The sequence below is a fragment of the Capricornis sumatraensis genome, chromosome 16 (assembly GCF_032405125.1).
Source record: "Capricornis sumatraensis isolate serow.1 chromosome 16, serow.2, whole genome shotgun sequence".
In the NCBI taxonomy this organism is placed as follows: Eukaryota; Metazoa; Chordata; class Mammalia; order Artiodactyla; family Bovidae; genus Capricornis; species Capricornis sumatraensis.
In genome coordinates, this window is record NC_091084.1 from 51,104,073 (window position 1) to 51,119,015 (window position 14,943).

Below are 14,943 nucleotides of genomic sequence, written 5' to 3' on the forward strand. Positions count from 1 at the left end.
CCTGAAGCATCTTCCATCTAGTTCACTTTAGTAAATAAATGTAATAAGGCAGGATAAACTGATGTTATCTGGGATAGAGTCTTAGGTATATGTGGAACCTGACAAAGACAGATTTCCCTGCTAAGTTAAAGTGACTTTTCACTTATAATCTGAGTTTAATAATTCTAAAATTCCAAGGCAAAATTAGTCAATTGTTTACTTAGACCAAGTTCTGCTCATGGTTAAATAGAGTATTTCAGGAAGGCAAATAAAATATAAACCAATTACCATAAACATATTGAATATCTACTATGAGCAATGATTTCTATGAAGCAAAGATTAGCTAAAATTCACTCCTGTTCTCATGTAGCAGAATTAAGATTAATTCCCATTCTCAAGTAGAAGTTTACAATCCAGTTGAAGAATATGTAATAAAAATATTGGTAAGAGTATAAGATAATAAGTGATAAACATCAAATAGAGTTAGCTAAGTAAATTGAAATTAAATTGAACTCAATATCTTATTTCAGTGATGAACTTCACAGACATAATATTGGTGAAAGAAGCAAGATGCAATTAGTATATACTACATGATTCTATTATATCAAGATCAAGAACAGAGAGAAGTAATTGTAGTGCTAGAAGTCAGAACAGTGGTTACCTCAGGAGAAGATATTGTAAGGATGAAGCATTAGGAAACCTTTTGGGTTGGTGGCAAGGATGTATCAGTTGATCATGGAAGTGGTTACATAGGTATATATAGATGCCAGACTTAGCTGTACTCTGAAGTTTTGTGAACTTTATTAAATTTATAGTAAACTTACACTAAAAATAAATTTTAAATTTAGAAAGTCAAGATCAAACAAGAGAATTCCGCTCCTGCATACATTAATGCCAATTTTCCATAACTCCACTTTGCCCACTTTCCTCTTGACTGGCATCCCTGGGCTTGAATGGGCCCACACCTGGATCTCCATCCCATTCTGCTGCCTTTATTTGACTGCTCTTTCTGGAAATACTTTGATCCTGTTCATAGTCCTCACTGAGCAAAGCCTCCACGAGCCCATGTACTACTTCCTGTCCATGTTGTCCACCACCGACATTGGCTTATGCATCTCAACACTGGTGACAGTACTGGGAATCTTCTGGGTCAATGCCCGGGAAATCAGCTTCAATGCTTGCTTATCACAGATGTTCTTCATTCACCTCTTCACTTTCATGGAATCTTCGGTGCTCCTGGCTATGGCCTTTGACCGTTTTGTGGCCATTTCTAACCCCCTGAGATATGCTACCATTCTAACACACACGAGGATTGCACAGATTGGTCTAGCAGTCATCACCAGGGGGACAGTCATTCTGACACCACTAGTCCTGCTTCTTAAACGTCTATCATTCTGCCATAGTCATGTGCTCCATCACTCCTACTGCTTCCACCCTGATGTGATGAAGCTCTCGTGTTCAGACACAAAGATCAATAGTGTATTTGGACTAACTGCAATTATCTCTACTGCTGGGGTGGACTCTGTCTTTATCCTGCTTTCCTATGTCTTGATCATTCACTCGGTTCTCAACATTGCATCCCCAGAGGAGAGGAAGAAGGCCTTCAGCACCTGCATTTCTCATATCACTGCTGTGGCCATATTCTACATCCCTTTGATCAGCCTGTCTTTTGTTCACAGATTTGGAAAACATGCTCCATTCTATGTGCCCACACTCATTGCTAATGTATACTTGCTCATCCCTCCTGTGATGAATCCCATCATCTATAGTGTAAAAACAAAGCCAATTCAAAAAGCTATGCTCAAACTTTTACATTTCAAGGGAACTCATTTTTAACAATTCTGCTATCACAAATATCTATTTCAAAGTCAGTGAAGATTTATCACAAATTGGAGTTATCAGTTCAGATCAGTTCAGTCGGTCAGTCGTGTCCGACTCTTTGTGACCCCATGAATCACAGCACGTCAGGCATCCCTGTCCATCAACAACTCCCAGAGTTCACCCAAATTCATGTGCATCGAGTCAGTGATGCCATCCAGGCATCTAATCCTATGTCATCCCCTTCTCATCCTGGCCCCAATCCCTCCCAGCATCAGGGTCTTTTCCAATGAGTCAACTGTTTGCATGAGATGGCCAAAGTATTGGAGTTTCAGCCCCAGGATCATTCTTTCCAATGAACGCCCAGGACTGGTCTCCTTTAGGATGGACTGGTTGGATCTCCTTGCAGTCCAAGAGACTCGCAAGAGTCTTCTCCAGCATCAGAGTTCAAAAGTATCAATTCTTCAGCACTCAGTCATTTTCACAGTCCAACTCTCACATCCATACATGACCACTGAAAAAACCATAACCTTGACTAGACAGACTTTGTTGGAAAAGTAATGTCTCTGCTTTTCAATATGCTCTCTAGGTTGGTCACAACTTTTCTTCCAAAGAGTAAGCATCTTTTAATTTCATGACTGCAGTCACAATCTGCAGTGATTTTGGAGCCCCAAAAGATAAAGCCTGCCACTGTTCTCACTGTTTCCCCGTCTATTTCCCATGAACTGATGGGACCAGATGCCATAATCTTCATTTTCTGAATGTTGAGCTTTAAGCCAACTTTTTCACTCTCCACTTTCACTTTCATCAAGAGGTTTCTTAGCTCCTCTTCACTTTCTGCCATAAGGGTGGTGTCATCTGCATATCTGAGGTTATTGATATTTCTCCCGGCAATCTTGATTCCAGCTTGTGCTTCTTCCAGCCTAGCATCTCTCATGATGTACTCTGCATAAAAGTTAAATAAGCAGGGTGACAGTATACAGCCTTGATGTACTCCTTTTCCTATTTGGAACCCGTCTGTTGTTCCTTGTCCAGTTCTAACTGTTACTTCCTGACCTGCATACAGGTTTCTCAAGAGGCAGATCAGGTGGTCTGATATTCCCATCTCTTTCAGAATTTTCCACTAAGCATATGCAATTTTATAGTCCAGTGGAAATAAATATTATCCAATTCAGTTATTTCCATGATTTAGTTAATGCCATCTAAGGCAATCTTACCTTTTACACCACTAAAATATGAATTCAGAATCTCACTATCTCTCAGCCTAATTTTACAGATGACTAACCAAATTTCTTTCTCTAATCATATTTTTGCCCCAAAACACCCATCATTCACTTTGAGATAATTTTCCAAATAGCTGAATCAATTTGTATTAAAATTTAAAAACAAACCAACAAGCATCTCTTTCATGGCTATTCCTCATTCACCAACTAAATGAAGAAGAAATTCCTGTCTGTGATGAATTCCTCCACAATTCTGGTTCAACTTTGCTATAAACTTTAATCCATCTTTTCATCTCTTCACATATTCTGCAATTTTAAGAAAATCAGTCTGCTAAATGCTCCATGAACTTCCAGATATTCAAGCTGGCTTTAGAAAAGGAAGAGGAACCAGAGATCAAATTGCCAGCATCTGCTGGATCATCGAAAAAGCAAGAGAGTTCCAGAAAAAACATTTATTTCTGCTTCATTAACTATGCCAAAGCCTTTGACTGTGTGGATCACAAGAAACTGTGGAAAACTCTGAGAGAGATGGGAATACCAGACCACCTGACCTACCTGTTGAGAAACCTATATGCAGGTCAGGAAGCAACAGTTAGAACTGGGCATGGAACAACAGACTTGTTCCAAGTAGGAAAAGGAGTATGTGAAGACTGTATATTGTCACCCTGCTTATTTAACTTCTATGCAGAGAACATCATGAGAAACGCTGGGCTGGAAGAAGCACAAGCTGGAATCAAGATTGCTGGCAGAAATATCAATAACCTCAGATATGCAGATGAACACCACCCTTATGGCAGAAAGTGAAGAGGAGCTAAAAAGCCTCTTGATGAAAGTGAAAGTGGAGAGTGAAAAAGTTGGCTTAAAGCTCAACATTCAGAAAACGAAGATCATGGCATCTGGTCCCATCAGTTCATGGGAAATAGATGGGGAAACAGTGGCAGGCTTTATCTTTTTGGGCTCCAAAATCACTGCAGATGGTAATTGCAGCCATAATATTAAAAGATGCTTACTCCTTGGAAGGAAAGTTATGACCAACCTAGAGAGCATATTGAAAAGCAGAGACATTACTTTGCCTACAAAGGTCTGTCTAGTCAAGATTATGGTTTTTCCAGTGGTCATGTATAGATACGAGAGTTGGACTGTGAAGAAAGCTGAGCGCCGAAGAATTGGTGCTTTTGAACTGTGGTGTTGGAGAAGGCTCTTGAGAGTCCCTTGGACAGCAAGGAGATCCAACCAGTCCATTCTGAAGGAGATCAGCCCTGGGATTTCTTTGGAAGGAATGATGCTAAAGCTGAAACTCCAGTATTTTGGCCACCTCAAGTGAAGAGTTGACTCATTGGAAAAGACCCTGATGCTGGGAGGGATTGGGGCCAAGATGAGAAAGGGATGACAGAGGAAGAGATGGCTGGATGGCATCACTGACTCGATGGACATGAGTCTGAGTGAACTCCTGGAGTTGGTGATGGACACGGAGGCCTGGCGTGCTGTGATTCACAGGGTCACAAAGAGTCGGACACAACTGAGCGACTGAACTGAATTGAACTGAAATGCTCCATCATGTACATGCAACTTTCCTAGTGGTTGACTGTTTACTGTTTGTTTGATGTTTACTGTTGACTCCACTTCAATCCTGACAACTCCAACTCCAACTTGAAACTCTACTGATATCTCAAGGCTCCTCTTTAAATATCTTCTTCATTAAGATTTTTGTGATTAATTTGGTGACATCTGATCTCTCCTTCCCATAATTTACCTTTTAAGTGCTTTATCTGTATACTTTTTGCCTTTAAATGTTTTGACCATACGTTTGTATATAATTATTATACTTTCCACAAGGCTATAAATTCCCTAAATTTTAAAAAAAAAAAAAAGCCTTGATTTTCTTTGAAACTTCTATGCCGCATAGCAAAACATCTCTCACAGAGCAGACACAGTGATAGTTGTTGAGCTGAACTGAACATAATAGACTATCAAATTGTCCTTCTGAACAATTCCAGCGATAAGTTTTCAATTCAGTGTTTGGCATGTATAACATAAGAAATCGCTCTTATAACTTATCCCAGTTTTTCTGCCTGTGTTATCCAGTAATTGATCAGTTCTGAATCTCTCAATTATGTAGAGAAAGGGTTATTTTGGAACTCGAGATTGCACTCCCAGGAACTTATCCCAGTTTCCATAAAGCTCAATTTGACTAAGAATAATTTAAGCCATTTTTAAAAAATTTAATGTGTTTTCCAGAACTGCTGCTATTAGGTAAGTTTGGAAATTTTTTCGATGCCAGAGACAAAAACTTTTAAACCATCTTCAAATGCTCACTTTCCTTTTGCTTCTGCATGCAATGAATCTGTATTTCTTGACTGTTCTAACACCAAAATATCTTTCATCTCCAACACTTAAGTTTCTACACTAAATCTTGGCTTCCTTTTAAATTTATAGACCTCTAACATTGTCCCTTTTCCTCCTGTTTGCTATCAAGTAGTCAGAAAAAGGCTTTGCAAATGGCTTTTGTATTAAATTTTAGTTATACAAGAAATAATAATAAATATATTCCCACTAATAAAAGATTTTATAGAAAAAGCCAAAATCCTCCTTGATATATTCCCTCAAGTTCAATCATTCCTAGGTATTAGCTCAGTGTGGTTTCAAACCTCATTGTCTATTTCTGTATATGTCTGTAGTATCTATTTGGTAAATTAGCACTGAGCTGCTACTTTGTATAGACATAGAAATGCTTTGAAATGCTCTCTCAAAGATTTATTTCCCCAGACTCAATTAAATACCCTCCCTCAATTATTGTAGCTCATTGCCAAGCAACGCCCTGGATTTGTTAGTCTGATTGGTCCACTCCACTTCACTCTACTTCACTCTCTCACTTCTTCACAGGTGATGATAAGACAGTGGCACACTATGCCATCTGAGATATCACCAGCTCAGAGTTTTGCAGCCACAAAAGTAGAACAAATAAAACTAAGGACATGGCCACCTCAAATTACATTCTTATTCATTTTCCAGTAGTAACATGCACCTAGTATCTCTAATAAAACAGACTTTAGGTTGGATATTGAGACTATAAATGTGAACAAGATTAGCTTCTTACTTTAAGCCAGCTATTGCTTAGTAAGGAATATAATTTGCAAAGATGTAGTTGCATTAAAATGCTTATAGATGTTCCTGCTTTCCAGGAGACTTAGTAAAAGACATAAACATTGACTGATTCAATTTACAAAGAAATTTAAATAGCAATTCTACTTTATTATAACCATGGTATGAAATCATAAGCCATGATACAGAAGTCGATAGGAACAAGCAAAACAAAAATGATAGGAGCAAGTTAAAATGAGAAGTAATAATGTGGCATATTAATTTAATTAATAATTCAATGAGAATATTGTATCCACTATATACAATTTTAACTGACATTCAAATTTTAAAGAAAATACCTCTTGTCTGTAATGTATTCCCCAAAGTCCTTTCCATAGGGTTGTAATACAGGCTAGATACATGTTGATGGATGGGCATCTTATTAAAAATACAGATCCCTGGTTCATCCATACAGTGGTTGCTAAGAAGAGCTATCAAGCCACAAAAGGCATTGACGAACCTTAAATGGATACTATAAAGTGAAAGTAATCAATCTGAAAAGGCTAGGTATTATATAATTCCAACTATATGACATTTTGGCCAAAGGTAAAACCATGGAGACAAGAACTTAGGGACAGGGAAGGATGAATAGATGGAGCAGAGAGAACTTTTAGGGCAATTAGATACTATGATGGTGAATACATGTCATTGTGCATTTGTCAAAATATGTACCATGAACCACGCCAAGAATGAATCGTAAACTATGAACATTGAATGATAATGGTGTGTCAGTGTTGGTTTATTGATTGCAACAAATATATCACTTTGGCGAGGGATGTTGATGGTGGGGGAGGCTGTGCATGTGTTGGAGTGGGATGTATATGGCATTGTGTAATTTCCACTTAATTTTTAAAATTAATTGGTGAAACTTATTTTTAGCTGTGCTGGATCTTCGTTGCTGTGTGGCCTTTTCTCTGGTTGGAGAAAGCAGGGGCTACTCTCTAGGTGTGGTGCACGGGCTTCTCACTGTGGTGGCTTCTCTTGTTGAGCGGCACAATCTCTAAATTGCGTGGGCTTCAGTAGTTGTGGTTCCTGGACTCCAGAGCACAGACTCAATAGTTGTGGTGGATGGGCTTCGTTGCTCCACAGCATGTGGGATCTTCCCGGACAACAGATGGAACCCGCATCTCCTGCATTGGTGGGTGGATTCTTTACAACTGAGCCACCATGGAGATCCTTCACTTGATTTTGATATGAAACTGCAACTGCTCTAAAATAATCAAAATCTAGGGATTTCTCTGGCTCCAGTGGTTAAGACTTTGCCTTCCAATGCAGGGGATCTGTGTTTGATCCCTGGTCAGGGAGCTAAGCTGCCACCTGCCTCATGGACAGAAAACTAAAAACATAAAACAGAATCAGTGTTGCAACAAATTCAATAAAGACTTCAAAAAAAATTTTTTTAATGTACAAAAATTCACCTTCCTTCAATCCCCCTCCAGAATATATTATTTTACCAGTTCTGGCTTAAGAATCTATATCTATAATATGATTCCTCAGGTATATCTAAAAGTTAGCCGGTTTGGGGAGCCACTGAGATATAACAGGATACAACAAGGTGTTGTACAATATCTGTGGTATCTTCGTTATCTCATGTGAAGGAAAATTTAAATCTTCCTCTGTGTGAAATGTGTGCTATGTGATAAGTCGCTTAAGTCATGTCTGACTCTGTGCAACCCTATAGACTGTAGCCAACCAGGCTCCTCCATCCTTGGGATTCTCCAGGCAAGAATACTGGAGCAGGTTGCCATGCCCTCCTCCAGGGGATCATCCGACCCAGTGATCAAACCCTAGTCTCCTGAGTGTCCTGCATTCCAGGCTGATTCTTTACCACGGAGCCACTGGGGAAATCCTGTCTGTGGAATAACCGGATCTAAAATCCTAGTATAGGAGGATGATGTTTTTCCTTCTCCAAAGCATGCATGGAAACTGTATTCGCAGACTTCTCATGTTTATTCAATATTTATATTTTCCTGTTATATAATTTCAATATGAACCATTGTAAGTCAAAAAGAAAACAACCTCAGCAATCGTAGTACACCAAACATTGTGGGAGAGCAAGCCAATTTAGGCATGCAGAGTGACTCTGAAGAACAAAGGTGGCAAAACAAGCAAACACAACTGGCCAGAGAGATCCCTTAGGAATAGGGTTTTCTGATGGGTAAATGAGTCTCCCGAGAGTGGGTTCTTCATAGAGAACCTCTACTCTGGGAACTGAAGGAGATCACATAGCCCTGTCTCTTCCTCACTCTCTTCACTTGATGTAAGTACAAGGGCATCAGAGAGACATGGATGTGTATTAATGTTGGAAGGTTTATGTAGACTCATTTTGCTGTAAGAGATTTGGCTTCTTCAGGGGAAATATTTTTAAGAGGAAATTATAATAGCCATGCAAACAAAAGATGTTGTAGAATTGCCTTTTATTTAAGAATTTACCATAGGATGTGCTCCTGAAACTATCACAACATTGTTAATCAGCTATATTCCATTACCTGAAAACAATAAAATAGCACTTTATTGTTTTCAGTGCAGCTTAGAAATAAAGAACAGATATTCTTCCCAATATACTGAATCTCCATTCTGAAAAATTTATAAACAATGAAATTCTGAAAATCAAAAAGTAATCCAGGTTATGTGATCAATTAGGAAACTGACTAGGAGTCCTTAGATACCTAAAATATATTATTCATGGTACTGAATATGGAGAGCTCAAATAGCCCAAAGAGCTGAATTTCAGTCATCAATGTATAATTCTGCCATGAAAAGTGAGATTTGATTTCTTTAAGTTAAAATATTGACTATGGGATATCTGGGGTCATATGCTCAAATCCTAGTGTTGAGCTTCAAAGAGATAAATAATTTATCTGAAACAATAGTGATTTATTAGTAGTAGAGCATGAAAGTTTCATTACTATCTTCCTTGTAACAATATTGTTCCATTCAGAATAACAGACTATAATACTCTTCAAGAGATCAAGATATTCAAGCCAGACTGATATCAAAGAGATGCATTTGAAGTCACTTAACTTAGGTTAAATATGCCAGCAGTGACTACGGAAATGAATAGGACTAATTTTTAGTATTTTAGCTCAAGTCTATGATTCCAGTAGGTCTCATTATACAATGTTAATCTTACCAGTCATCTTAATAATTTAGCATGTGACAAAATAATGCTTTTTCATCTCCCTTGAATGTTGATAAGGAAATAAGTTATAAGTAGAACAATAGAAATCAGAACACACACCAAAAAATCTATAAAACACCAAGTGTTTGAAATGCTAATGTCTATGCATTTACACAATTATTTAGAGACAAAGAAAGATGACAGCATATGGCTGTTGAAGAAAAAAATCACATGAATAATTGACATTTTAGTAATCTGCATATATATGTAACATAAAGGTTTATTTATTTAATGTTTTTCTACCAATTTTACCACCATCGAGAGGCATTGGTGTGTACCATGGTGGACTTTAAAAAATTTTGAATATACCAAGATGGAATTCAAAGCCTAGCTTTTCCATTGTATGAAATATTACAAAATATATTTATCTAATTTTTACTTTCCTGGATGAAAAGCCTGAGTCTTAAAAACAATATGATTTTCAAATTAAATGAATCTTCACTTACAGAGCTAAATAACAGGCCTGACATACTGTGGAATTCTATGAATGATAGGTCTTAACTTCCTTTCAAAATAACTCTAACTATTAATATCTCCAGTTTACCAATGTTATCAAGAATATTCTGTCCTCTGATTTCAAAATTTTTGCATATCAATTTTTCATGATGCCAGAAAACTAAGAAATTGATTTAATTTTGCTTAATATACCTTTCCATCAAATAATTATAAATTAATAGAACATTAACCATTTTATATCATGACAGTAGCCATTCCATAATCAATAAAACATGCACTTGAATTTTTCTGTATGTGGAGCCCTTTTAGAATCTCTCATATATTTAAGATACTAAGTAGTGTCCATAACCATGTACCATTGAAGTCTTTTTAAATTGCAACTGAATAGAATAAGAAAACAATCACGGAGATGACTAATTCAATCACCTTAATATATTAACATCAAATGACAAGACCAAAGAAGTGGCTATTCTGAACAAAAACTGAGCAGCCTCAGATGTAAGATATGTTAGGATCTCAGTAGTGTAGTGTAGTGAAGTCACTCAGTCGTGTCCAACTCTTTGTGACCCCATGGACTGTAGCCTACCAGGCTCCTCCGTCCATGGGATTTTCCAGGCAAGAGTACTGGAGTGGGTTGCCATTTCCTTCGCCAAGGATCTCAGTAGCCTATAAGAACAGGAATAAAATTTGAGACTGGATAGCAATAATAGCTGGGGATTAAAAATAAAAGTAGTCACAAGAGGCATCTCAAACTAAGATTTGGAGCCAAAAATGTTTCACTCACTAAGGAAGTAAAATCATGTAGGCATAACACAGCTATAGGAGTATATTCTCCAAATTAAGTGGTTTGAAAATCATGTTTCCAATATTCATGAGTGACCAATGGAATTGCAGTCAATGACTGGGACTATGAGGAAGTCATCCAATCTTCAAGAGGCAAAGAGAAGAAAATTAAGAATATACACAGCACCACCAGATTGGCTTAGTGAGGATCTTAGCAAGAGTTTGCAGTACATAAGGGGACTAGATCAGAGTTAAGTCAACATGTGAAAGAAAAAAAAAACAAATACTTTCAGGACATAACTTACATAACAAAAAAATCCACTGGTGGAACTGGAAGTTCAAATATACTATTTACTTTGAGAAAGCCAGGCTCTGTAAGGGTATTGTTCTGAGCCTGTAGGCAAGTAAAGGGTGGTGATAACTGCAATAAGACTAGGCTGAAGAGGGAGTATCTAATACCAGGTATCTGCACACCTTACTCTTAACCCTGAAATTAAATATAGTTGCCTCTGAAAGGAGTAATTGCTAAAGGCAATATCACAGAAAATTATCTTAACCAGTTATGTTTCAACACAACTACAATGACAACAGACATAAAAGGAAAAAAATAAAGATCAGAAATGTAACTCTAGATTAGAAATAACCCAATCAATTCAGGGGTAAGATCCATTGACCAAGAAATAATAAATTAGGATATTTCAACATGTATAAAATTATTTCCTTAAAAAATTGCTTCCTAGAAAACTATATATTTTTAAATGTATGATAAAGTTTCACAATAATGTACTAGAATTAATACAAATATTCTAGCATATGATATATTTTTATTAAGTAATACATCTTTCTTTTATAACCTATTATTACTTTGAGGTCTCCATTAACTTCTCAGTATTTTCAGATTATCTTGATCCAATTCTCCTTTATGTAGGAAGTACAAAGAAAGGGGGGGGGGAAACTCTTAGGATCAAAGTGGAAGATGACAAAAAGTACTCTTGAGATATTATTAAAAATGCCCTCTTCGTTATTACAAATCAGGAGACAAGAGAAGTTCAGTACAGCAAAGAAACTAAAGACTAGGGAGCAAAAAAGTGGAGATAAGGTCCTAAGGAAAATCTCCAATTTGATTTATCTAACTGTAGTTAATAAAAATCATAACAAATTTACTGAATGGTGTTTTCATTTATCATTATAGGACATTTTATTTCAACACTATTATTTATCCATAGTATAAATGTCACCTTTTTCTAACATTACTTCCTCTCCTCTGATCTTTTTACTGACGGGAGTTCCAGGACTAGAAGCTGCCCATGCCTGGTTTCCCGTCCCTTTCTGCTGTCTCTGCATAGCTGCCTTATCTGGGAATGGTGTAATTCTATTTGTCATCATCCCTGAGTCAAGTCTCCCACAGACCTAGGATTGTGTATTTCAACACTAGTCACCATGCTGGGCATATTCTGGTTCAATGCAAGACAGATCAGTTTCTATGTCTGTGTTGCCCAGACATTCTTTTTTCAACTTTTTACTGTCATGGAGCCTTCAGTGCTCCTGGCAGTGGCCTTTGATCACTTCATTGCTACATGTAACCCACTGAGATGTGCTACCATTCTGATTGATTCCAGAATTATCAAAGTATGGTTTGCCATCTTAGTCAGAGGCACAGTGATCCTAATGCCTATGGCCCTACTTCTTAAATATCTATCCTTCTGAAAAATCCATGTGCTCCATCATTCTTATTGCTTCCATCCTGATGTAATCCAGCTTTGATGTTCTAACAATAAGATCAACAGCGTTTAAGGACTTACTGTCCTCATAGTTACTGCCGGAGTGGTCTCCATCTTTATCTTTCTCTCCTATGTCTTGATTATTAAGGCCAAGCTGAGCATTACATCGCTCTCATTAGCTTGTGCTTTGCCCATAGATTTGGGGAAAAGGCACCTCATTATGCATACATTCTTATGGCCAATGTGTATTTGCTTATTCCACCAGTGATGAATCCCATTATCTACAGTGTGAAAACCAAACAGATCATTAGGACCATTAAAAAGGTCCTTTTTCCCAAGGGATTTGAGTTTGATTCTAACAACTCTGTAATAAAAGCTACTCCTTAGCTATGAGTTCTAAAACCTAGTTTAGTTAATATCATCTATTCTATCTAACTCAAAAGCAAAAAAAGTAGAAGTTTGGATGGGTGGGATGGGGATGTAGTTTGGTGAAAATTTACCTTTTTTTAGTGTTTAAATTTTATTTATTTATTTATTTTAATTGAAGTTTAGTTGTACAATATTATAAAAGTTACAGGTGTATGATATAGTGATTTACAATTTTTAAGGCTTATACTCCATTTATAGTTGTTATAAAATATTGACTATATTCCCCATGTTGCACAGTACATTCTTGTAGCTTATTTCATATATAATAGCTTGTACCTTTTAGTCCCCTAACCTTATATTGCCCCTCATCCCTTCCCTTTGCCCACTGGAGGACACGAGTTTGTTCTCTGTATGTGTAAGTCTGTTTCTTTTTTTATCATATTCACTAACTTGTTGTATTTTTAGATTCTACATTTAAGTGATATCATACCGTATTTGTCTGTCTCTCTCTGACTTATTTCATTTAGCATAACCTTCCAAGTCTATTCACATTGTTGCATATTATCTGATATTCTTGTTTAAAAGATCCCAAGAAATCTATTCTAAAAATTATTAAAACTAATAAATCACATCAATAAAGTTCAATAAAACAAGATCAATATGTTAAAAATTCATTGTATTTATATACACTAACAAAGAACAACTCAAATTTGAAATTAAGGAGTAATTTCATTTACAATAGAATCAAAAAGAATAAAAATACTTGGAAATAATCTTAGCCAAGGAGGTCCAAAAGTTATATACTGAAAACATTGTAGACAAAAGCACTGCTCAAAGAAATTAAAGAGGTTGGAAATAAATAAAAAGATATACGATGGTTATGAATTTAGAGACTTAATATGGCTATATTTCCCAAATTGATTCTTAAGTTGTAGTGAAATTCTTACTAAAACTCAAGTTTGTTTCTTTACATAAATTGACAAACTGGTCTCAAAATACATATGAAATTTTAAGGCACCCAGAATAGCAAAAACCATGAAAAGGCAGCAAAGTTGGAAGAATCACACTAAACAATTTCAAAATATGCTATACGGTTACAGTAATCAAGGTGGTCTAATACTGGCATAGGATAGACATATAGTTTAATGAAATAAAATTGAGAATATAGAAATAAGAGCTCACATTTCTTTTCAATTGATTTTTGACACAGATATGCATAAAATTCAATGAGGAAAGAACAGGGTTAATAAATGTTTCTGCCACTCAAATGTCCCTCAACTGAAAAACGCTTATATATAACTCAATAGATTTATACAATGGAACATTATTTGACCACTAAGAAGAGTGAAACATTTACACTTACCACAAGATGGATGAATCTTGAAAATATGATGCTAATTGAAAAAAGCCAGTACCAAAAGACTACCCAGTATATGATTCAATTTATATGAAGTGTCTAAAGTAGGCAAATCTACAGAGACAGAAAGTGTTGGGTTTGACAAAAGGTTACTTTGTTTTTTCCCATAAGATGGCTCCAGGGGTGCTTAGTCGTCTTTAACCTTATTCACAATTCTGTTAGATTGTATTGTGACAGCTATCATATCAGCATGCATTAAAAAATACTTCTCAAAATTGGGAACTTTTGTGAACACATTTTATTATTGAAGCTGGAAGGAAAAAGGCAAAATTTTTGGCATACTATGTTTTATTATTTCAGAAAATGTAAGAATACAACTGAAAAGCAAAAAAAAAAAAATTGTGCAACATATGAAGAAGGTACTGTGACTGATCAAACACATCAAAAGTGGTTTGCATGGACTCAATGGACTCAGTTCCATTCCCTGCATTACCAGCGCAAAACCTGGGTATGTGATAGATACTTAAAGTGCTTTATGAAATAATTAATGAGATTTTAAAAAGAAATGTAAAGTTTTCTTAGAAAGGTACAAAATTCATGCACTTGATATTGGAGGTTGGTAGATTTCGCAGCTGGGTGCGGGGTTGTGTGGGGATCACAAGTGAGCCTGGGCATAGAACAGGTGGTTTGTTTTGGATGTTCTACTCACAAATTTACTTTTAACAAACTTTTACAAGGATACAAAGTCAAGGAAATATCATACCAGCCTTTGCATAGAAATGAAAAAAATTAGTGTAACAAGTCTTTTTACAGACATAGGTTTTCAATTCTTCTGGGTATATACTAAGGCGTACAACTGCTGGATTGCATGGTATGAGCATGTTTGTTTAGTTTTGTAAGAAACCACCAAATTGT

At 36.4% G+C, this 14,943-nt stretch overlaps 1 protein-coding gene and 1 pseudogene across 1 annotated transcript; both read left to right on the plus strand.

Annotated features, from left to right (window-relative positions):
• The first annotated feature begins 870 nt into the window (after nt 1-870).
• Nucleotides 871-1,815, plus strand: LOC138092190 (olfactory receptor 51F1-like). The gene has a single exon (XM_068988029.1). The coding sequence runs from the start codon at nt 871-873 to the stop codon at nt 1,813-1,815; it is 945 nt and encodes a 314-aa protein (XP_068844130.1).
• Nucleotides 1,816-11,812: 9,997 nt separating this feature from the next.
• LOC138092191 (olfactory receptor 51F2-like) lies at nt 11,813-12,689 on the plus strand (annotated as a pseudogene).
• Nucleotides 12,690-14,943: the final 2,254 nt, after the last annotated feature.

Excerpts from the sequence above, each read along its gene's own strand:
- LOC138092190 (XM_068988029.1), top strand. The coding sequence starts at position 871 with ATGCCAATTTTCCATAACTCCACTTTGCCCACTTTCCTCTTGACTGGC.